The sequence below is a fragment of the Sparus aurata genome, unplaced genomic scaffold (genome assembly GCF_900880675.1).
Source record: "Sparus aurata unplaced genomic scaffold, fSpaAur1.1, whole genome shotgun sequence".
In the NCBI taxonomy this organism is placed as follows: Eukaryota; Metazoa; Chordata; class Actinopteri; order Spariformes; family Sparidae; genus Sparus; species Sparus aurata.
The window spans coordinates 32,100-53,788 of record NW_022045102.1 but is presented as its reverse complement, the minus strand read 5'-3'; the positions used below and the strand labels follow the sequence as shown (position 1 = coordinate 53,788).

Here is a 21,689-nt window from a genome sequence, read left to right as displayed (position 1 = left end):
AAACCATTACTGAGATCACATCCATCAGTTATTGATCACTATATTGACTGATGTCTCTGAGGAGGATTTCAATCTGTACCGAACCAAGTTATTAACCACTTTATACACATGAATGTTTGTTCATACTTAGACAGATTCATGTGTAACATTAATCTGTTTCACTCGGAGGCGGCAGGGGGCGTGTTTCCGGCCGCAGACACTCAGATCAGAAGAAGACGAAGAAGAAGAAGAAGAAGAAGACGAAGAAGAGGGAGGAGGAGGGAATTTGGCGCTGTTAGCAGGTGAGGACACTTTAACACCTGTGAAGTTTACCTTCGGTCTCAGTCCGTCTGTCTGCGGCTTCACGGTTCAGACACACTCATGTTTGTTAGCACAGCACGTTAGCTAGCCATACGTTAGCTCCTAACATGCTAACAGCGGTGCTGCTGCTGTGGTTAGCTTCTCTCCCGCTAGCTGAGAGCCTTTAGTCTGAAGGTAAATACGCTTCCATTATCGGACACGCCCTCCTCAGCTGTCCGACCTCCAGGACGTGTCCGTCAGTTCTGATCGATACGTTCACACATCGATCAGTTAGTGTCAGTCAGTCTGAACACACAGACACAAACGGAGGATGGGAGCACCAAACTCCTTTCTAAAAACGACTGTTTTAGTGTCTGTTGGCTCCTTATTAGTCCGGAACATGACTGAGGACTCTGTGCTAATGTTGTGTTTCTTTTAATTAGTTCGGGTTTACAACCTAAATATGAACCAGACAACATGACAGTAAGGTCTGTGCTTTGGTTTCAGTCCGAGGCTGCAGGAGTCTCTGTTTGTGCCCAGGGGGACTATTTATGAATGTGACTCATCCCGAATTTAAAGTAACAACTTAATCTTTATTAAACCTGTTGGAAACTTTTCTACAAGGTCAGGCTACTTCCCAGTATGGATAAACTTTAAGTTGCCAGATATTTGTATGGAGTCTGGGGTGGCGCTTCTCTGTACAGTTGTGTGATGTAGCGTGTGATGTCACTGCCTGACATCACACTGTATGCAGTCTTTGATAAGTTTTAGCATTAGCCTTTATTATCATGTTTTATTATATTAAATCCTTCACACTGGTTTCTAAACACACCTGCCTGCATTGTGTTGAAGTTTACCTGTTTGATCAGCAGGTGCTCTGTTACTGTGGAGACCACTGTTACCAAAGAGGACCACAGTGAGGTCAGCATGGCGAACAAGACAGAGGTCCACGCCTCAGACCAAATCTCCTCTCCTGATGAAGAGCTAACGAAGCCTGCAGGACGCCGTCCCCGACGCCGAGCTGCCGCCACCTTTGGTAGGCGAGTTCAGAGAGGGAAGAGGCGGGGCCCTGTTGAGAAGAGGCGGGGTGCAGGTGAGAAGAGGCGTGGTCAGAAGGAGAGGAGACGAGGGCAGGAAGACAAGAAGGAGGGCGTGACGGTGAAGAGGACGTGGAGTGACGGGAAGCGGCGGTGGGATAAGAAACATTACTGTGTGTTTTGTAGGCGACCACAGGTGAAGATTGCTCGCCACCTGCTGAGGAAACACGCTGACCAACAGGAAGTGGCCGCCGCCAGTGTGCTGCCGACGGGCTCCAAACAACGCCACGTGCTGCTGGAGCACCTGCGCTGCAGGGGCAACTACCTGCACAACATTGAGGTGTGTTTATCTGTTTATTTACCTGTCTGTCTGTTCATCTGTCTGTCTGCACAGCACTGAAGTCTGACTTCCAGTGTACCCGCCCACCTGTCTGTCTCTCAGGTGATCAGACAGGGTAATGGTGAGATTGTCCCCTGGCGTCAGCCCTCAGAGGAAGTTGATGCGAGGAACTACCTGCCCTGCCCGCTCTGCCTCGGGTTCTTTCTTCGTGCTGACCTGTGGAAACATCAGGCATCCTGTCGTAAGAAGATGACCTCTGACCCCTCTAAAGACTCAACCTCCACAGCAGAGAAGACCACTGACCCTGTGAAGGACACAACAGGTGACAACCGGACCTCCAAGACTACAGAGGCCACGCAGTCTGAGCCCTCAGGAGTCACAACCAAAACAGACCAGACCGGGGCCTCTGAGACCAGAACCAAACGGCTCGTTACCTGTGATCCTGGAGTGGATCAGAACATGACCTCTCACCCTGGCACAGATCGGCCCAGGAAGCGCACCAGGGTCCAAGCTGCAGCATCCCGTCTCCTCCCGATTTCCAGTGGAGCATCTGAGAGCTGCAGTGAAGTCCTGCACCGGATGAACCAGGACCATGTCTCGCACCAGGTCTGAACACCTGTCTATCTACCTGTCTGTCTCTCTACCTGTCTTTGTGTTAACACCCCTCTTCCTCGCTCTGTCCAGGTCAAATCTGATTGGCTGATATGTAAATTTGGAAACAAGTTAATGGAGAATCAGGACGGCAGCCAAAGGAGGTACGACTATGTCAGTCAGAAGCTGCGGGAGCTCGGCAGGTTCCTCCTGGCTGCTAAATCTCTGGACTCGAGCGTTCAAACCCTGCATGACCTTCTGGCTCCGGGCTGCCTCAACCTGGTGCTGGACGCTGCCAGGAAGGCATCCGGATACCGTTGGAGCCGCCCTCCATTGGCGGTTAAGACGACGCTTAAGACTGTTTGTGAGATTGCCATTGGAGAGAGTCTGCAGGACGGAGACTGGGAGGCTGCAGCCAAGACCACTGACTTCTACCACTTGCTTGGAAGGGAGTGGGACAACCTGGGGCTGTTGAACCCCGACCCCGACACAGGTAATGCCTGAGTCGACCCTGGCACAGATGGCGCCTGAGGGGCTGCCACACCAGCCCGGTTAATTTTGCAACCGTGAAGTTATGTTCCCGGTTTTACTGTTCTGTCCACATGCAACTGTGCTTTTGGATAAGTGAAACCGTGGTCGTTTGAAACCGGAGTCCAGGGTGAGGTTTTTGGCAGATTCGGGTTTCAGCGGTTGCATGTGGATATGACAACCGCGAATATTTCCATTGCTTACGTCAGAGTAAACACAGAGTAAAAACAGTTAGAAGGTGGTTAGAGGTTGTTAACCAGCTTCGCTTGATACCTTGGCTAATATGGACGTGACAAAGTTGTTGTTTATTGGCTTGCTGTCAGCTGTGTTCGGCTGTCATGTCCAGCTGCTCAACCTGATTCAACAACGGCGGTGCCCGGATGAGCAACGAAGGAGACTGCTCCTTTTGCTAGCAAACAGACGATGCACCCTTTCGAGTTGCCATTGTTGTTTGTGTTTTGGTATTTGCCACGCTTCCCCTTTCTGGTTTAAACTGTTTTGATTGGTTAAACAGCCTTCCCGTTTTACTTTACATCGCCACCTATTGCTGTGGCATATGTATTACACTTATATTGCATCACTTGGTGGCAGATTTTACGGTTGCGTGTGTACGGAGTTATTCTCGGTTATTTTTATTACACCACTCGTGTGGACACAGAATTTTATTTAACAAAACCTCGGTTGCAAATTAACCTGGTCTGGTGTGGACAGGGCCTGAGTCGACCCCGAAAGAGCTGACATCTGGGTCAGGGTAAGTCTTGTCTGGTTAGGGACCAGAGAACACTTCTGTGACTCTGGTCCCTGCCCGGTTCAGGACTTGTTGCACTTGAACTTCACCACTGATTGTTTTGTTGAATCGGGTTATGTTCTCCTTTCCCCAGCAGGAGGAGCTAAGATGAAGAAACAATCAATCCAATCAAGAAGTGAGAATGAGTGTAAAGAGCGGAGTCCAGAGCAGTCTGATCCAAGACCAGAGGGTGAGTCCTGATCCTGACCTCAGACCTCCAGGTCCCAACAGTTACCTCTCATCATAAACAAGAATCTGACTTTCAATCATTAGGACACAAACATTGTCCACACAAGTATTATACGTGTGAATCTTCACTGGCATCACGATTTGATTCGATTAAGATTCAGCTGTCAGTGATTCTCGATGCATCTCAATGTTTGTCATCCTCATGATCTTGAGGATAGCAAAATAGCAAAATAGACATAATAATTAAAAAGGAAAGAAAAATAGAATCGACGAATGTACATATGATATAGTGCAAAAATTAGCAACACATTTTTTAATACAGATTTTAAATATAGATAATAAAAATGGATGTTAACTAATATATTTCATATGGCAGCTTTAAGATAAAACTTGTTGACTCTGCTGCACCTCTCTCAGAGCTGGATTGAGATGTTGACAGCAGCTCCTCAGTTCTCAGCTAATTAGCTGCTGTAACAGTTATTCTTTATGGCCGCAGACATTAGCTTCAGGAGAAAATGACCAACGTGATCCTCATCTCGTCCAGTTTGCTGATGATCTCTGCCTACATCAGTAATGTTAGCTTAATGTCCGCCCATAATTCAAAGCATGGGAGCAATGTAACTTTATTGTCCAGCTGATGCCGGACAGTCAACAGTCAACATGAGCTGCAGACGCTTGATTATGATCCATCTCTGCATCCATCAGAATCTTCCACACCTCTAGCAAGTACACAAGAGAACAAACTCTGCGTGCGCTCTTACACACAGGTGGACATAACTAACGTCAGTCCTCAATAGGGCTGGGCGATAAAACAATAAAGATATCTATCGCGATAGACACGTGATCAGTATCAATAGAAAATAACCCGTTCACTGCAGTACAAAGCTGAGCGTCTGGGCTGGAGCGGCTCTCTGCTCCTCCAAACTGAGGCTGAGCTGATCGGTGATTACGGTAGGAAACAGATCGACTATAGATATGTACTTTATATGACCCCACTTCAAAAAACCTGAACTTTTTTTTTTTTTCAAAAATCTCACCTGTAGTCACCATTTAAAGGGTTATTTTTTAAATACTTATTTGAAATGGGTAAAAAAAAATTCAATAATTACGATATCAACTGATATGAAACCCTTATATCGTGATACATTTTTCAGCCATATCGCCCAGCCCTAGTCCTCAAGGTGAGGACACAGATCTGATCAGAGTGTTTCTATGATTACAGTACTAAACACACTAGTGTACAGAAGAAATAGACAAGAAATAGACGAGGTAAGAAGACGTGACAGAGTTGAATAAATATGCTGCAAACTGAGGAGTTGCATATATTCAGCCACATGTTTCGAGGTAAAGTGAATCCAAACAGAAGAACTCAGATTGGAGGCCTCAGACTGCAGCTCGTGATTTTGTTGACTTTCAAGGGGACACAGTCCAGAACCGACGATGCACGAAACTGATCTGATGTAGCTTGAAGTGTCTGTGATCACATCCTGGGTGGACCATGTTTCTGGCCCACATCTTTACTCCTAACCCCTAAACTACAAATCTATCAGGGTTCATGAGCGAGCAGATGATGCTGTTTGACCTGGCTGTGTTTCTGTCTACCTGTCTGTAGCTCCGTCACAGACCAGTAACCAACCATTGACCTCCATGATTCCTCCAGAGTCCAGACAGCAGACTATCACAGGTGGGTCTCCTGGATTCAAGTGAAACCTGAAACCTGTTGAGGGAGGGGGTCTGTCTGATGTTTAATGTCCTGTTTGTGTCTGTCTTTCAGTCCCTGTGGTTCCCAGGAAGGTCCGACGTCGCCCATGGTCGTCTGCAGAGAAGGAGGCAGTCTGGAGACAGCTGGGAGTCCACGTACTGTTCCAGTCCGTACCAGGAAAGGAGGTCTGTCAGCGCTGTCTGGACCTGGAACCTGTCCTCAGAGGAAGACACTGGAAAGACATCAAGAACCAGATCCACAACCAGATCCAGAGCCAGAAAAAGCAGCAGTTCCATGCACAGATGGACCTTCAGGAGAACCAAGAACACGATCAAATCCAGAACCAGAAGAAGCAGCAGCACCAGTACCAGGCCCAGATGGACCAACAGGACAAGGACAACAGTCAGAAGAAACATCAATACCCTGGTCAGATAGATCAAGATGACCAGAATAAGAAGAAACCCCAGTACCAAGTCCAGATGGACACCCATGACCAGGACCACATCCAGAACAATAAAAAACAGCAGTACCAGGCCCAGCTGGACCACCTTCAGATCCACAAAAAGCAGCTGTGCCATGCTAGACTGGACCACCAGGACCACATTCAGGTCCAAAAGAAGCAGCTGTACCAAATGGACCAGCAGACCCAGGGACTGCAGACCACCCTGGACCGGGACCCTTCTTTATTGACGGGTACACTTTACAGACATGATGTGCCACATCAAGCCCCTCTGTTGGACCGGGACCCCACCATCAGTCCATACCCACTTCCACACCGGACCCTGGGGCCTCACATTGACCAGCTGCTGTCCAGAACAGACTGGACTGATGAGTCTTTGTCTCAGCACTTCCCAGTCAGTAGGCAGCTGGACAGGAACCTGCTCCAGGACCCAACACCAGGAGGACTGCCAGCCAATGCACATTCAGGACACGTCCACTTCTGATGGACACGTCCACTAATGACTGTATTGTTTGATGAAGCAGAACGGCTACTTAAAGGAACCGTTCATCCTCTTCTCCTGATGATATAAAGTCAGGTGCAGTGTCATAGGCCACAGAACAGTTCTGGAGCTTCACCGTAAAACAGAGTTGTAGCATTCTGCTAAACAACTTAAGTAGCTGGAGACATGATTTAAATCAGGTTCAGATTGTTTGCTGTCCGTCTCCATGGTGACAGAGACAAGGGTCCATCTGTGTCAAAATTGATATATTTACAGATGAACCCTTTAATAGTACTGTTCTCCAGCCAATCACTTGTCAGTATTGTTGTTGTCAGTTGTCCTGCAGATGGATTACTGATGTCTCTGTTTTCACCTGGATTGGTCTCTATGGTAACTGATGCCGCACACCTGAGCCGGTCTGGACGATTGTCTCTATGAGCCACATAGATTCTCAGACTTGCATGTTAGTGATGTCACCAAATGAGGCAGGTTTGTTGCCATGAGCAGCTGGAGTGATGGACGGTGTCGGAGCAGAGTTTTGCTCCAGTCTGAGTCGGGACCACAGACATAAATGATAAAATAAACTCTCTGACATCATCATGAGGCTGTGTTGTCATACTTATATTCTGAGCAGCTGATTGGTCCATTTAGTGAAGAGTACTCACATGACATCAAATTAATCTTTTTATGTGAACAGATCCTGGAGAACAAAACAGTCAGTCTGGATCTGTTGAACCTGATTCAGTAGTCCAGTCCTCTGGTCCTCTCTCCTCTGGTCCTCTCTCCTCTGGTCCTCTAGTCTTCTGCTCAGAGGTCCTCTGGTCCTCTCTCCTCTGGTCCTCTAGTCTTCTGCTCAGAGGTCCTCTGGTCCTCTCTCCTCTGGTCCTCTAGTCTTCTGCTCAGAGGTCCTCTGGTCCTCTCTCCTCTGGTCCTCTCTCCTCTGGTCCTCTAGTCTTCTGCTCAGAGGTCCTCTGGTCCTCTCTCCTCTGGTCCTCTTTCCTCTGGTCCTCTCTCCTCTGGTCCTCTAGTCTTCTGCTCAGAGGTCCTCTGGTCCTCTCTCCTCTGGTCCTCTCTCCTCTGGTCCTCTCTCCTCTGGTCCTCTCTCCTCTGGTCCTCTCTCCTCTGGTCTGTTCAGTGTTTGGTGCTTCATGTTCATCACCAGCAGGTGGCAGCGTTCTCCCTGACGTCAGTCCAGAATCATGAACCTCTCTTCAGGAGAATAAAACCAGTTCTACAGTCTGGAGTCCGTGTCATTCACATTATACATCAACTCTAACCAGGTTCACCTGGGTCCTAGAGACCCACCCCTGATCCAGGACTCCAGTCAGGCTGGATCCTTTTGTAGTTAGTAAAATCAGTTCCACAGAGTCCAGTTTACTGCTGCAGTGATCCACTTCTGACTGAACGGTTTCCTCTCCTGTGTTTCTGAGTAGTGATCTGGTGGAAAATAAAGTTTTAGGATGATCTTTATGAATTCCTCATTTCTCTTAAAATGTTTTTTTTTTTTTGTAATCACGTGTTCACAGATGGAGAAGAAGGTGTAATTTGTCTCTTAGGGCCTCCGTACAGTTATAATCAACACGATCAATAAAGCGTCAGATGTCAGAGTGGAGACTAACTGGAGAAATGAAGCGTGCAATCTGTCCTCAGATCAATAACTAATAATCAGTGTGAGTCCTGTCTCAGTGTTCCTGCTGTCATCATCACCTGTTCACCGGTGTGATGGTGCAGACAGGTGAGTGTTTCTGTCTGAACATTCAGCCTCACACACCTGCGCAGGTGCATTATGGGATACACCTGTCCACTACCTGCTGCTGTCAGCAGCCCCTCATCACCTCCTCCAGGTCCATCAGGAGAACCTGGCCCGCTGACTGGCTCGCTGTGACATCATGAATAATTAATAAGGCTTCAATAAATATGATGATGTTGAGTCCACTACACGTGAGTGACGTCATCAGCTCTGGTCATTTAAAATAACTGCTGTCATCACGTCACGCACAGTCTGCAGGGGGCGGGGCCTGTCCTGATAAAACTGCTCTGTTATTGGTGGTGTGAGGGGAGCTTGTGTGACGTCAGACGGTGCTGGGGGAGGAGGAGGTTGTACCGCAGTGACACTGACCTGTCTCTCTCTCTCTGTCTGTCTCTCTGTCTCGTCTCCCCGATCAGCAGGATCGATACACTGGTTTGATCGGTTAAACGGGTCATTACAGCAGCAGCGGCGGCGGGAGGCTCGTGCAGTCAGAACGGGAACATCGCGCGCAGTCTGAGCCCACAGAGCGACCTCCATCTTCATCCTCTTCATCATCATCATCATGTCCGGCACCAAGGAGGAGGACCGCAAAGGCTCGAGCGAGTGGCGGGAATTCTTCTGGAACCCCCGAACTCACGAGCTCATGGGCCGAACCGCCACGAGCTGGGGTGAGTCCCGTCGAACCCGCTTTCTGCCCGTCAGGGTCTCTCTCTCTCTCTCTCGCTCTCTCTCTCTTACAGTCTGTTAATGTCTCTCTCTCTCGCTCTCTCTCTCTCAATTCAATTCAAAGGGGCTTTATTGGCATGAACATTTGAAAACAACAATATTGCCAAAGCATTTTGTCCAAACATTTGGACATTAACAATTACTTAAACAATAGCAGAAACACTAACACAACATCAAGATTGATTTACATTAATATGTACAGCATATACAGTGTGTGTGTGTGTGTGTGTGTGTGTGTGTGTGTGTGTGTGTGTGTGTCCCTCAGGTTGCAGCATGTTGATATATATGTTGGGCAGCAGATGTGCCCTGTCTCCTTCTCCCAGGAGTATATTTAGTTTTGACTGGTCATTCATCTCTGTCTGCCCTCACCTGTCCAACAGTGAGCACATGTTCTGTTTTCTTTTGGTTGCCATGATTTTTTGTGTCTTCCTGTTTGGATTATCAGTTTGTAGTCACTGAGCCTGGACCGGGTCAGGTTCTGTCTGAGCCTGGACCGGGTCAGGTTCTGTCTCTGCTTACTATCTCTGACTGTAGAGAGGTATTCTGCTAGTTCATAATCTCTGTTTAGGGTCAGATAACATTCTAATCTACTGTCTTTTAGTTTCTTCTTTCCAATGTTCCAGATAGGTTTCTTTACATTGTGTTATAACTAGCTTGACTGTGATTGGTGTTTGGAGAGCAGTGTTGTTGTGAGGCTGGTCAGACTGTCTGAGAGGGGGCAGTTAGCCTCAGTACCAGCTGACACAGTGGACTCTGTTCTGGGCTCAGCTCTGCGTGTCTCAGCTGGATTTCAGGTGGTTCAAAAAGTCGAGTGTTCTCTTTTGAATGTTGGTTATCAGTGGGTATCTGCCTAATTCTGCTCTACATGCATTTGTTGGTGTGTTTCTGTGTACGTGTAAGACGTATCTGCAGAATTCTGCATGTAAGGATTCTGTTGGATGTTTGTTCCAGCAGGTAAAGTTCTGATGACTGAGTGGATCCCAGACTTCACTACCATACAGCGCAATGGGCTGGATGACATTATCACATATTTTAAGACAGATTTTGACTGGAATTTGTAAATTATAAAATGTTGTCTTAATTGCATGTAAGGCTCTTTGAGCTTTTTCTTTTAGTGCATCACTGCCATGTTGAAACTCCCTGATGCTGTGATGGTTATACCAAGGTAGTTATAACTCGTGCTATGTTCCATGACATGCTTATTTATGGTAAACTGGTGTTTGTTCTCCTGACATCTGGGGCGTTTTTGAAAGATCATGACATTAGTTTTCTTCATATTTAATGCCAGGGTCCAGTTTTGACAGAACTGTTCTACTATGTCCAGCTGTTACTGTGGTCCTTGTTCAGTAGGAGACAGAAGAACAAGGTCATCAAACAACAACATCAACAAGTCAATGAAACAATGAAAAGTCAATGAATATTTTACCATTTTTTGTTTGGTGTACGTTTGTTAATTAAAGTGTGAAGGGTATATACATGGTCGCAGGTGCAGTGTTTTGGGAGGAAGCCAATTTGACTTTTACTCAGGATTGAGTGTTCCTCAAGGAAATCTAGTATTCTTTTACCGAGAATACTACAGAATAATTTACCCAGACAGCTGCTGCCCAGACAGCAGACACTCTCTCTCTGTCTATCTCTCTCTCTCTTTCTCTCTGAGATGAACTAGTCATTCTTAGTTATTCTGCTAATAAACTGGAAATGAACTGGAGATAAACTGGAGTTATTCTGCTAATAAACTGGAAATGAACTGGAGATAAACTGGAGATGAAGTGGTGATAAACTGGAGTTATTCTGCTTATAAACTGGAAATGAACTGGAGATAAACTGGAGTTATTCTGCTAATAAACTGGAAATGAAGTGGAGATAAACTGGAGATGAAGTGGTGATAAACTGGAGATGAAGTGGTGATAAACTGGAGATGAAGTGGTGATTAACTGGAGATGAAGTGGTGATAAACTGGAGTTATTCTGCTTATAAACTGGAAATGAACTGGAGATAAACTGGAGTTATTCTGCTAATAAACTGGAAATGAACTGGAGATAAACTGGAGATGAAGTGGTGATAAACTGGAGATGAAGTGGTGATAAACTGGAGATGAAGTGGTGATAAACTGGAGATGAAGTGGTGATAAACTGGAGTTATTCTGCTTATAAACTGGAAATGAACTGGAGATAAACTGGAGTTATTCTGCTAATAAACTGGAAATGAACTGGAGATAAACTGGAGTTATTCTGCTAATAAACTGGAAATGAAGTGGAGATAAACTGGAGTTATTCTGCTAATAAACTGGAAATGAAGTGGAGATAAACTGGAGATGAAGTTGTGATAAACTAGAGATGAAGTGGTAATAGTGGCGGCTGTGGCTCAGTGGGTAGAGCGGGTCGTCTAGTGATTGGAAGGTCATCAGTTCGAATCCCGGCTCCCCCTAGTTGCATGTCGAAGTGTCCTTGAGCAAGATACTGAACCCCAAATTGCTCCTGATGAGCAGTTGGCGCAGTGTATGAATGGGTGAATGTGGCGTGTGTTGTACAGCTGTCATTAGACTGGAAAAGTGCTATAAAATGCAGACCATTGAACTGGAGTCTATTCTGTTTAAGACAGCCTCAGTAACACACTTCTGACCCACACATGTGCAGACAGTCTTAGGCCCTATAAAAATCCGTTTTTATTTGAGGTGACAAACTCATTTTCTCAATACTGTACAGTACATTAAAGTGCATCAAAAACATTTTGACTTCATCATGTCTATATTTTGTGTTTTTATGGGTTTGATTGAATAAACATGGTCAGCTTTCAGGCAGATCCAGTAAATGTTTGCATACCAAAATTGTTCTGAAAATTTAAGTTGTAAATATTTAAAAAATTAGAAATGAGAGAAATTATACTCGTAACGTTATGTCAACCTAGCATACTAACCAGCTAGCAGTGAAAACAGCAACCCTCCCCCTGTCCCTGAGTTCTGTGCCGTTTTCCTCAGACATACGATCCTCTTCTATACAAAAACAGCATTTCAGTGAAATTATGTCAAATTCCGCGATATTTGGCGTTAAAAGTACTTTCCATTTTAATTGGCCAATTCCAAGACTCCGTCTGCAATTCCGTTCGCGATTCCCTGATCGCGGAAATCATAGGGCCCTACAGTCTCAGTATCATTACACTATTATAAAACTAACTTTGTGGTCTGAGGCCTGCTCAGGCTTTACATAAGTACACTCTGATGAAGTCATATTTCCCACCATGCAGCAGAACAAAGGAGGTTTGGCCTTCATGGAGACTGAAGGACACAAACACACTCTTACACACTGATGCACACACACAATAAGTTGAGGAAAGGCAGAGTAACATCAGGACCTGTTTCTGGAGAGCTCTACATCCCAGTAAATCTGTTCAGGTCTCCCAGTTCCATGATGGGACAACTGGTCACGTGATGACACGAGGACATGACTCTGAACCCTCCCTGTATGAACCGGGTTGAGGCCAGCGGATGAGCTTTACCAAAGCATAAGGATGGCCCCTGTCATCCACATGCTATATGACCAGCGGCATCATGGCCGCCGCTCAGCTGGAGGCTGAAGAAGCGCTTTGAGGATCAGATGAAGAACGCTGTGATGAGGGTCAGACCTAAGGACCTGGAGGAAGCTGCAGTGAGAGGAGGAGGTTCAAATGATGGAAATGGAGAGGACAACTACAGAGAAGCTGGAGAAGTACAGCCATGTCTGCCTCCACCTCCACCTCCACCACACATACAAGCTCCACCTGCAACAGTCAGTCCAGGTCTTTGAGCCATCAGAGGTCTCACTGTTGAAGGATCAGGTGCCGTCATCACATTTCAATGGACAACCAAAGAAGAGTAGCGTGTGTGTGTGTGTTAATCTGGATTAAGCAGACAGAGGAGGTTGACTGGACTGTAATCTATCCACACATAAACACACACATGTTGGTATAGATGTACTTCTGAGGACTCTCACTGACATCATCTTAAAAGGAACAGTACAACATTTAATAAATCAGATGGATCTGTTTTCTAGCATGGCACACGACAAGTGACTGAGATGTCATCTGAACATTTTACATTCAGACATACTAGTGCAGTGCCCATAAGAAAAGTGTATTCCTATAGAAAAGTGGGAGTTTAAGTAGCTTTTTCATGGATGGCCAAATGAGGCTGTGTTTGAAGGTGGGACATCAGGGATCTTTAGGTTTGTTGTGAAAACCGATATTCCAGGGTATAATTGGCCGTTTTTGACTATTTTTGATTTTGCCATTATATTTCATCTTAAAAACTATTTACTTGTTGTCATTATTTTCAGCACAACCTCACGTGTGACTGTACAGTTACTTTTTTATTTTGACATACTGTATCAACACAATGGACCTAAAATCACAAAAAAACCATAAAATCCGAGTAGTAAAAGATTTTTTTTACTGTGAAAACCACAAATATGTTTAACAAACCATTTTTTATTACTTATAATGCAAATATAAATTGTTGTTTGCTAAATTTGTGCATACATTTAAAACATTTACAAAGTTATATGTAACTATTTACATTTAAATGCAGGCAATGCTCAGATCTGCCTGAGCTCCTTCCAGCTGAATGAAGAGCTGCACTGCCTGCTCCACATTCGGCAGTCTCCTTATTGTTTTGACTCATTAAACAAAAAAACGACTCCACTACACACTCAACACACTACACCAAACACTACATAACACACTAACTATACGCTAAATGTCACAAAGCTCTCAACTCTCAATATCGCTGTCTCTATTGCTGTCTCTACACCGACCGTCGTTGCCTGTCATTCACCTGCCTCTGTCCCTCCCACAACTTCCTGTTCCTCAACAACCAAACTTGCTGCTTGGACACTTTCGTGACAAAAGCCCGTTTTTACTGTTTCTTCCTGCACCAGACACAAAGCAAACGTGACGGCAATGTTCACGAAAAAGAATGGCGAACATTATTTACCCTAAGTCCGGTTTTGGACCTGCCGGTACTTCCGGTCCGTTGACTTGGGAGGTGGACCGTGTGGGTGGGCTAGCGGCTAGCAGCTAGCTACACACGAACATCCACAGATTCCGATTCCACTTTGTTGTCTGCGCGTCTCAGGATCTCCTCAGACCCGAACAGACTCGGTCTGGACTCGTTTAGTCTAATCCACAGCAGTCAGTTTAGATGAACAGAACAGAACGGGACTGAACCGCCGGCAAAATCCCGGTCCAGCTCGCGCTGCTGCAGGTATAAATCCGCTTGTTTCTTACAGTGGGGGGTGGCGGTGGGCTCTACAGTGATTGGCTCTGGTGCGCACGTGACTGTGGTGGCTACGGTTAGCAATGCTAGCGGAATTGGTAAAGCATTTATGAAAAAAATTATAAACGGTATCATTGCAGTCCAAACAAATGCGACGTTGCACACCCTTGAACCACGCAGAAGCCATGTGGAAACTCTCAGGTCAGTCTGATCCTGATCCACAGAGATATTTGAGAAACAGACACACACAGACAGACAGACAGACAGACAGAGATTCCTTGCTTTTAAAGAGAGACAATGTATATCAGTAAAGACCACAGACTTCCTGCACGTCATATTCATCTCACAGACAATTAGTCCAAAGTGACTTTAAGAAGAATTCAATTATGTCTGAGCTCTATATCATCCAGAACCACAGAAGAAGATGTGTAGTGACTCGACAGTAACGGTGTGCAGTGACTCTACAGTAGAAGATGTGCAATGACTCTACAGTAGTAGATGTGCAGTGACTCGACAGTAGAAGATGTGCAGTGACTCTATAGTAGATGTGCAGTGACTCTACAGTAGTAGATGTGCAGTGACTCTACAATAGTAGATGTGCAGTGACTCTACCGTAGTAGATGTGCAGTGACTCTATAGTAGATGTGCAGTGACTCTATAGTAGATGTGCAGTGACTCTACAGTAGCAGATGTGCAGTGACTCTACAGTAGTAGATGTGCAGTGACTCTACAGTAGTAGATGTGCAGTGACTCGACAGTAGAAGATGTGCAGTGACTCTATAGTAGATGTGCAGTGACTCTACAGTAGTAGATGTGCAGTGACTTTACAGTAGAAGATGTGCAGTGACTCTACAGTAGTAGATGTGCAGTGACTCTACAATAGTAGATGTGCAGTGACTCACTAGTAGTAGATTGTGCAGTGACTCTACAATAGTAGATGTGCAGTGACTCTACAGTAGCAGATGTGCGGTGACTCTACAGTAGTAGATGTGCAGTGACTCTACAGTAGAAGATGTGCAGTGACTCTATAGTAGATGTGCAGTGACTCTACAATAGCAGATGTGCAGTGACTCTACAGTAGTAGATGTGCAGTGACTCTATAGTAGATGTGCAGTGACTCTACAATAGTAGATGTGCAGTGACTCTACAGTAGCAGATGTGCAGTGACTCTACAGTAGTAGATGTGCAGTGACTCTACAGTAGAAGATGTGCAGTGACTCTACAGTAGTAGATGTGCAGTGACTCTACAGTAGTAGATGTGCAGTGACTCTACAGTAGAAGATGTGCAGTGACTCTATAGAAGATGTGCACTGTCTATAGTAGTTGTGCAGTGACTCTATAGAAGATGTGCAGTGACTACAGTAGATGTGCAGTGCATGTTTGTTTAGGTACCAACCCACCTGTCCTCCAGCTGTTAAACCAAAGCTACACCCTGGCTGACAGCACAGCATTCAGGCAGGACGAGGATCAGAAAGTGGATCCCAGCACCAGTGTGATCCTGTTAGACAAACAGTTTAATCTGCAGCAGAGGACACGTTTGATGACATTAACGCTACAGGACGAAACCTTTAACAGGTTCAACTTACAAACAGACTCCATGTCAGAGGCTGGAATCTGGTAATGCTCTGAGGAGGTTCAAGTGGTCCTGAAGTCTTTTAGTTTGCTCAAGGGGACCTTAAGGACCTTCAGAGGTCATGAAAGAGGTGACAGTGGTTCTTGGGATTCTGTAGAGCACTGAAAGTGTCTCAAGATGTTCTAGAGGAAACTGATGGACTGTCAGTGGACCTTGAACATGTTCAAATGGTGCTTGAGGAGATTTCAGGGGTCCTTGAGGGGCTCAGTTCCCTTGATGAAGCTCTAGGACTCCTTGAGGCAGTATGTAGCATGAAGCATCAGTGATATTGCTATTGTTATTTATAGGTCAATCTTTAAGCGAGGTTAAACTGTAATAGCTGATAGCCAATCAGAGTCCAGGGTTCTGTGTTGCCAGGTAAAAAAATATATTTATGATTTGTAAAACTGATCAATCTTTTTAAATTGACTGCTGTCAATGTTAGTTAAAAATAACCAATGAGAAGATGAGACAGAGAGCTGATACACTGAGAGATTACACCCTCCCCCTCCATTCAGACTGAATGTAGGTCATCAGCAGGGGGCGGGGCTAAACACAAGAGGATTATAAAGATGACATTTAGAGGAGAGGAAGGAGTGGGGGAGGAGAGGAGTGGGAGGGGAGGAGAGGGAGGAGTGTGGGAGGACAGGGTAGGGTAGGAGAGAAGAGGAGAGGAGAGGAGAGGAGAGGAGAGGAGAATAAAGGAGAGGAGAGGACGCAAGGTACTGCACTGTATAAAAAAGACTCCCTGTCTCCCCCATCAGGTCTGATCCTGCTCTTCTACCTGGTCTTCTACCTGTTCCTGGCGGGCATGTTTGTTCTTACCATGTACATCATGCTGCTGACACTTGATGACTACAAACCCACCTGGCAGGACCGCCTGACCACTCCAGGTACCAAAACACACACACCTGAGCAGAAAAACACACCCCAGCTCCACCCAACACACCCAAACTCCACCCAACACACCCAACTCCACCCAACACACCCAAACTCCACCCAACACACCCAAACTCCACCCAACACACCCAACTCCACCAAACACACCCAAACTCCACCCAACACACCCAACTCCACCAAACACACCCCAGCTCCACCCAACACACCTCAACTCAATCCAACATAGGCTAACTTGATTCAACACACCCCAGCTCTACCCAAAACACCCCAACTCCACTCAAGACACACCCACCACACCCTAAATCCACCCAAAACACCCCAGCTCCACCCAACAAGGCTCAGCATGTGATTGGTTAATGAGCAGTTGTCTTCATGTTTCAGGAATGATGATTCGTCCGAAGGGCGATCAGCTGGAGATCAGTTTCTCTGTGTCAAACACTGAGAGCTGGGACGGCTTCGTCCAGAACCTCAACAACTTCCTCTCTCGTGAGACGCTGGTTAATTAATTACAATATTTAATTATGTGATGTCATAGGTTCTTTTATAAAATTATGATTATTTCATTACATCAAATGAAATGACTTCAAGGTTTGGTGATTCAGTTCTACATGACCATTTTAGTCTGTCTACCTGACTAACTCTCTACCTGCCTGTCTGTCTGTCTGCAGCGTACAATGACAGCTATCAGGTTCAGACCAATGATAACTGCCCTCCAGATCAATACTTCATTCAGGAGGACAGTGGAGAGGTAAGCCTGCCTGTCTGTCTCTCAGCCTGTCAGTGTCTTCACCTGCCTGTCTTACCCTCCACCTGCCTGTCTGTCTCTCTGCAGGTCAGGAACAACCCTAAGCGCTCCTGTCAGTTCAACCGGACGATGTTGGAGGAATGCTCTGGGGTTTCCGATCGTTTCTATGGTTACAGCAGAGGTGAACCCTGCATCCTCATCAAACTGAACCGGGTACATTGACCTCTGACCTCTGACCCAAACACAGGTTTAAACCTGCAGACGAACAGGAGCTAATTGCGTCTGTAATGAGTATTGGCACTGAGACACACGCACAGATTAAACAACATTTAACAGACATTTCTCTTAAAATACGTCTTTTATGAATGGAGTATGGTGTGTTGGAGCCACACAGACACACATTAGGCTAAGAACCATTGTACTCCTGTACTCTTCACCAGTTGAATTAACACTCCTGATCTGACTGTCCACCTGTCTGTCTCTACAGGTGATTGGTATGTTGCCAGGGAAGGATGGTCAATCTCCTTATGTCACCTGTGGAGCCAAGGTCTGAATCTGTCTGTCTGACTGTCTGTCTGCACACCTGTCTGTCTGTCTGACTGACTGTCTGTCTGCACACCTGTCTATCTCACTATCTGTTACACCATCTGTCTTCAGCTTATGTGTTGTCCCCATCTCTCCGTCCCTCCATCTTCAGAGGTACAAAGTGGACAAAGACGTGTGGGTAAGAAAAGTAGAAACATAGAAGCTCTGAAGTCCCGACCTTATTGTGTTGCCCCAATAATCAAATTGATTATCTGCTGATCATGAATCAATCCACAGCAGTGAATCTAACAGTAGAGATTAGTAAAGAAACACAGTAGAGTTCAGTAAAGGAACACAGTGGAGCTCAGTAAAGGAACACAGTAGAGCTCAGTAAAGAAACAGTAGAGCTCAGTAAAGGACTGTGTTTCGCAGTAGAGCTCAGTAAAGGAACACAGTAGAGCTCAGTAAAGAAACACAGTAGATCTCAGTAAAGAAGCAGTAGATCTCAGTAAAGAAGCACAGTAGAGCTCAGTAAAGGAACACAGTAGAGCTCAGTAAAGGAACACAGTAGAGCTCAGTAAAGGAACACAGTAGAGCTCAGTAAAGGACTCTGTTTCGCCGTAGAGCTCTGTTAAGAAACACAGTAGAGCTCAGTAAAGAAACAGTAGAGCTCAGTAAAGGAACACAGTAGAGCTCAGTAAAGGAACACAGTAGAGCTCAGTAAATAAACACAGTAGATCTCAGTAAAGAAGCAGTAGATCTCAGTAAAGAAGCAAAGTAGAGCTCAGTAAAGGAACACAGTAGAGCTCAGTAAATGAACACAGTAGAGCTCAGTAAAGAAACACAGTAGAGCTCAGTAAAGGACTCTGTTTCGCCGTAGAGCTCTGTTAAGAAACACAGTAGAGCTCAGTAAAGAAACAGTAGAGCTCAGTAAAGGAACACAGTAGAGCTCAGTAAAGGAACACAGTAGAGCTCAGTAAATAAACACAGTAGATCTCAGTAAAGAAGCAGTAGATCTCAGTAAAGAAGCAAAGTAGAGCTCAGTAAAGGAACACAGTAGAGCTCAGTAAATGAACACAGTAGAGCTCAGTAAAGAAACACAGTAGATCTCAGTAAAGAAGCAGTAGATCTCAGTAAAGAAGCACAGTAGAGCTCAGTAAAGAAACACAGTAGAACTCGGTACAGTACACAGTAGAACTCAGTAATGAAACGCAGTAGTTTGGTTTACTGATCTGACTAATCTTTGTGTGTGTGTGTGTGTGTGTGTGTGTGTGTGTGCATGTGTGTGCGTGTGTGTTTGTGTGTGCGTGTGTGCAGAGGGAGGACAGCGATAAGATTGGACGTCTGGCATATTATCCTCCTAATGGAACCTTCAACCTCATGTACTATCCATACTACGGCAAGAAGGCTCAGGTAACAAACTCGGTACACTACACACTCTGAATACACACAATCACAGATTCATGTCAGTAGATCTCTCAGTATGTCACTCTTACCCTTTGGTAGAGCCATATCTTAGACCAATTAGTAGATCATGGCATGAATAAACATTTGTAGCTGTTAGAGGATCCAGTATTTCCATATTACTGTGTTGTCTCATACTGGTTCTTCAGTGATGTTGTGTAACTCAATGTGTGATGTGTTTAATGTCTCAGGTGAACTACACCCAGCCGCTGGTGGCCGTGAAGTTCCTGAACGCCTCTGTGAACACAGACATCTACGTGGAGTGTAAAATCAACTCCAACACTCTGGCTGATGGCAACGAAAGAGACAAGTTCGCTGGACGGGTTTCCTTCAAACTACGAATCAACGACAAATAGACACACACACACACACACACACACACACACTTTCCAACACACATGTTAAGATGCGCTAACCCAGATGTTTAAATGACATGATTCAATCTGTCCTCTCCTTGTAATGCCTCAGACACATCACCTGTGTTTCCATGCCTATGTAGAATGGTTTCTTTTCCTGCATCATGATGCGTTCACATACCGCCAGAGTTATTTTGAAATCTTTTTCTCTTTGAGTTACAGTATGATTGTCCCAGTAGTCGTATAAATACATATCTTGTTCTGTATTTCTCTGATGTGATCCTCAGTGCAGCTTTAACTCAAATACACTGACCCTGAAACGGACCAATCAGCATGCACACATGTTCTGATGTCACTGAAGAACGACAGATGAAAGGAGGATCTTCACCTCCATCATCATATCAATCTGCATGAAGAGCAAATTATTGACGGCACAGCTGATGTGTTTACTGATCAACAGTGTGTTTATTCATGTGTTTATTTATGTAATACTCGTTTATTTATGTATTTATTTGGCTTATTGATGATTCCTCCTTGTGTTTGTGTGACATTAATATCATGGCAGATCCAGCAGAGAGTTTACCTTCTGGCTGGTTTCTGTAAACGTAACATCAGGTAACATTGGCTTTGACTGGCTTTGATTGGCTGTTGTAGAGGTTCCTGGAGAACCTGGACAACCTGGCATAATCTGGGATTACCACTTAGTTCAGAAACTAAATGAAACTCCACAACAGAAACCAGTTCAGTTACAGTATAATTTGTGAGCTCAGAAAGACAATTTATTAGTGACAGAGATACCACAGAACTGTTCAGAAACTCGATCCCACACCACAGTACAAACAAATCTATAACGTGGTGACCAAACCTGTCGAGCACAAAAGACTGAAATCAAGTTCATAAAACATACACAACCAAATCAGAAACAATTTGGGAAACAAAACACATTACAATAAATCAGTTCCTCAGTGAGTCCGCTAGAAACACATACGTAAACAGAACAGGAACCAGTTCAGAACAGGATATCAAAGACAGCCTCACCGCCAGGTCTACTTCAGTTACTGGGCCACAGACCACTTCAGAAACCAGTTCAGATGTCATATCTTAGGCTGGTTCTGAAAACAGTTCAGATATCAGATCTAAAACTGCTTCAGAAACCAGTTCAGATATCAGATCTAAAACCGGTTCAGAAACCAGTTCAGATGCCATATCATAAATGGTTCAGCAACCGGTAACACTTGATAAACCAGTTCACAATCCAGTTCAGAATTTAAGCCAGGAACCATTTCAGGAACCAGTCTGTCTCCTTGGCCATGTTAAACCTCAGTCTCTCTGTTCGTTGCTATGAAAGGATCTGGATCCACAGCCGAACAGATGATAGCTTTAGTAACCATGGCAACAGATGTGCTGTTGGATGTCATATGTTTGGTCTGTGTTTGTCTTTGTTGCTGCAGCAGAACAACTCGTTAGTTAATTAGAGGTTTGACTTATTAGTGAATGACAAGATGAGTTTGTTCATTTAGTAACAAGTTAGGAGGTCGTAAGTATTAGATGTTGTTTTTGTTCACTGTTGATTTGTTGACATGTTTCATTTTGTTTATTATCTTCATCATGTGGCCATGACAACCAGGTCACGACACACAGACACACACACACACACACACACTCTGTCCTCACCTGTCAATCACATTCTCGTGCCACATGGAAAGGCCCCTCCCCTCCGCTACTGCTCTCCATCAATTGTCTTCCTTTAAAGAGTGACCAGCCAATGAGATGCTCCCCCTGTATGATGTCATATGATACCTGTTTGTGATTGGTTGATTTCTCCTGCCTGAAATTGTCCTTGTGTTGAACAGACGATTAAAAACAAAGAAAAAAGTTATTAAAACTACAAAAAACAACTTGTCTCTGTGGTGAATGGAAAAACTGCAATACTTTAAATACTACAAACTGTAATGTTTTGTGTTTTAAT

General features: G+C 45.0%; 2 protein-coding genes across 3 annotated transcripts; both read left to right on the top strand.

The window, feature by feature from the left end:
• Window positions 1–1,173: 1,173 nt before the first annotated feature.
• On the top strand, window positions 1,174–6,994 carry LOC115577569 (uncharacterized). Of its 2 annotated transcripts, none has more exons than XM_030410451.1 (6): window positions 1,174–1,656; window positions 1,759–2,262; window positions 2,341–2,740; window positions 3,660–3,752; window positions 5,364–5,435; window positions 5,526–6,994. In XM_030410451.1, exons 1-6 carry the CDS (start codon window positions 1,207–1,209, stop codon window positions 6,395–6,397), a joined length of 2,391 nt encoding a protein of 796 aa, XP_030266311.1. In that variant the 5' UTR covers window positions 1,174–1,206; the 3' UTR covers window positions 6,398–6,994. The 2 variants fall into 2 exon arrangements, with proteins under 2 accessions (XP_030266311.1, XP_030266310.1); XM_030410450.1 differs by having other exon boundaries at window positions 3,657–3,752.
• A 1,455-nt stretch (window positions 6,995–8,449) lies between these two features.
• atp1b2a (ATPase Na+/K+ transporting subunit beta 2a) lies at window positions 8,450–21,618 on the top strand. Its single transcript, XM_030410452.1, has 8 exons — window positions 8,450–8,812; window positions 16,495–16,623; window positions 17,012–17,116; window positions 17,299–17,378; window positions 17,463–17,588; window positions 17,863–17,922; window positions 19,218–19,313; window positions 19,556–21,618. The coding sequence occupies exons 1-8, from the start codon at window positions 8,707–8,709 to the stop codon at window positions 19,718–19,720; spliced, it is 867 nt and encodes a 288-aa protein (XP_030266312.1). The 5' UTR covers window positions 8,450–8,706; the 3' UTR covers window positions 19,721–21,618.
• Window positions 21,619–21,689: the final 71 nt, after the last annotated feature.

Excerpts from the sequence above, each read along its gene's own strand:
- LOC115577569 (XM_030410450.1), top strand. The coding sequence starts at position 1,207 with ATGGCGAACAAGACAGAGGTCCACGCCTCAGACCAAATCTCCTCTCCT. Across the intron at positions 2,741-3,656 it reads GAACCCCGACCCCGACACAG|CAGGAGGAGCTAAGATGAAG; the intron begins GTAATGCCTGAG and ends TCCTTTCCCCAG. Across the intron at positions 3,753-5,363 it reads GTCTGATCCAAGACCAGAGG|CTCCGTCACAGACCAGTAAC; the intron begins GTGAGTCCTGAT and ends ACCTGTCTGTAG.
- atp1b2a (XM_030410452.1), top strand. The coding sequence starts at position 8,707 with ATGTCCGGCACCAAGGAGGAGGACCGCAAAGGCTCGAGCGAGTGGCGG. Across the intron at positions 8,813-16,494 it reads CCGAACCGCCACGAGCTGGG|GTCTGATCCTGCTCTTCTAC; the intron begins GTGAGTCCCGTC and ends CTCCCCCATCAG. Across the intron at positions 17,923-19,217 it reads ATGTCACCTGTGGAGCCAAG|AGGGAGGACAGCGATAAGAT; the intron begins GTCTGAATCTGT and ends GCGTGTGTGCAG.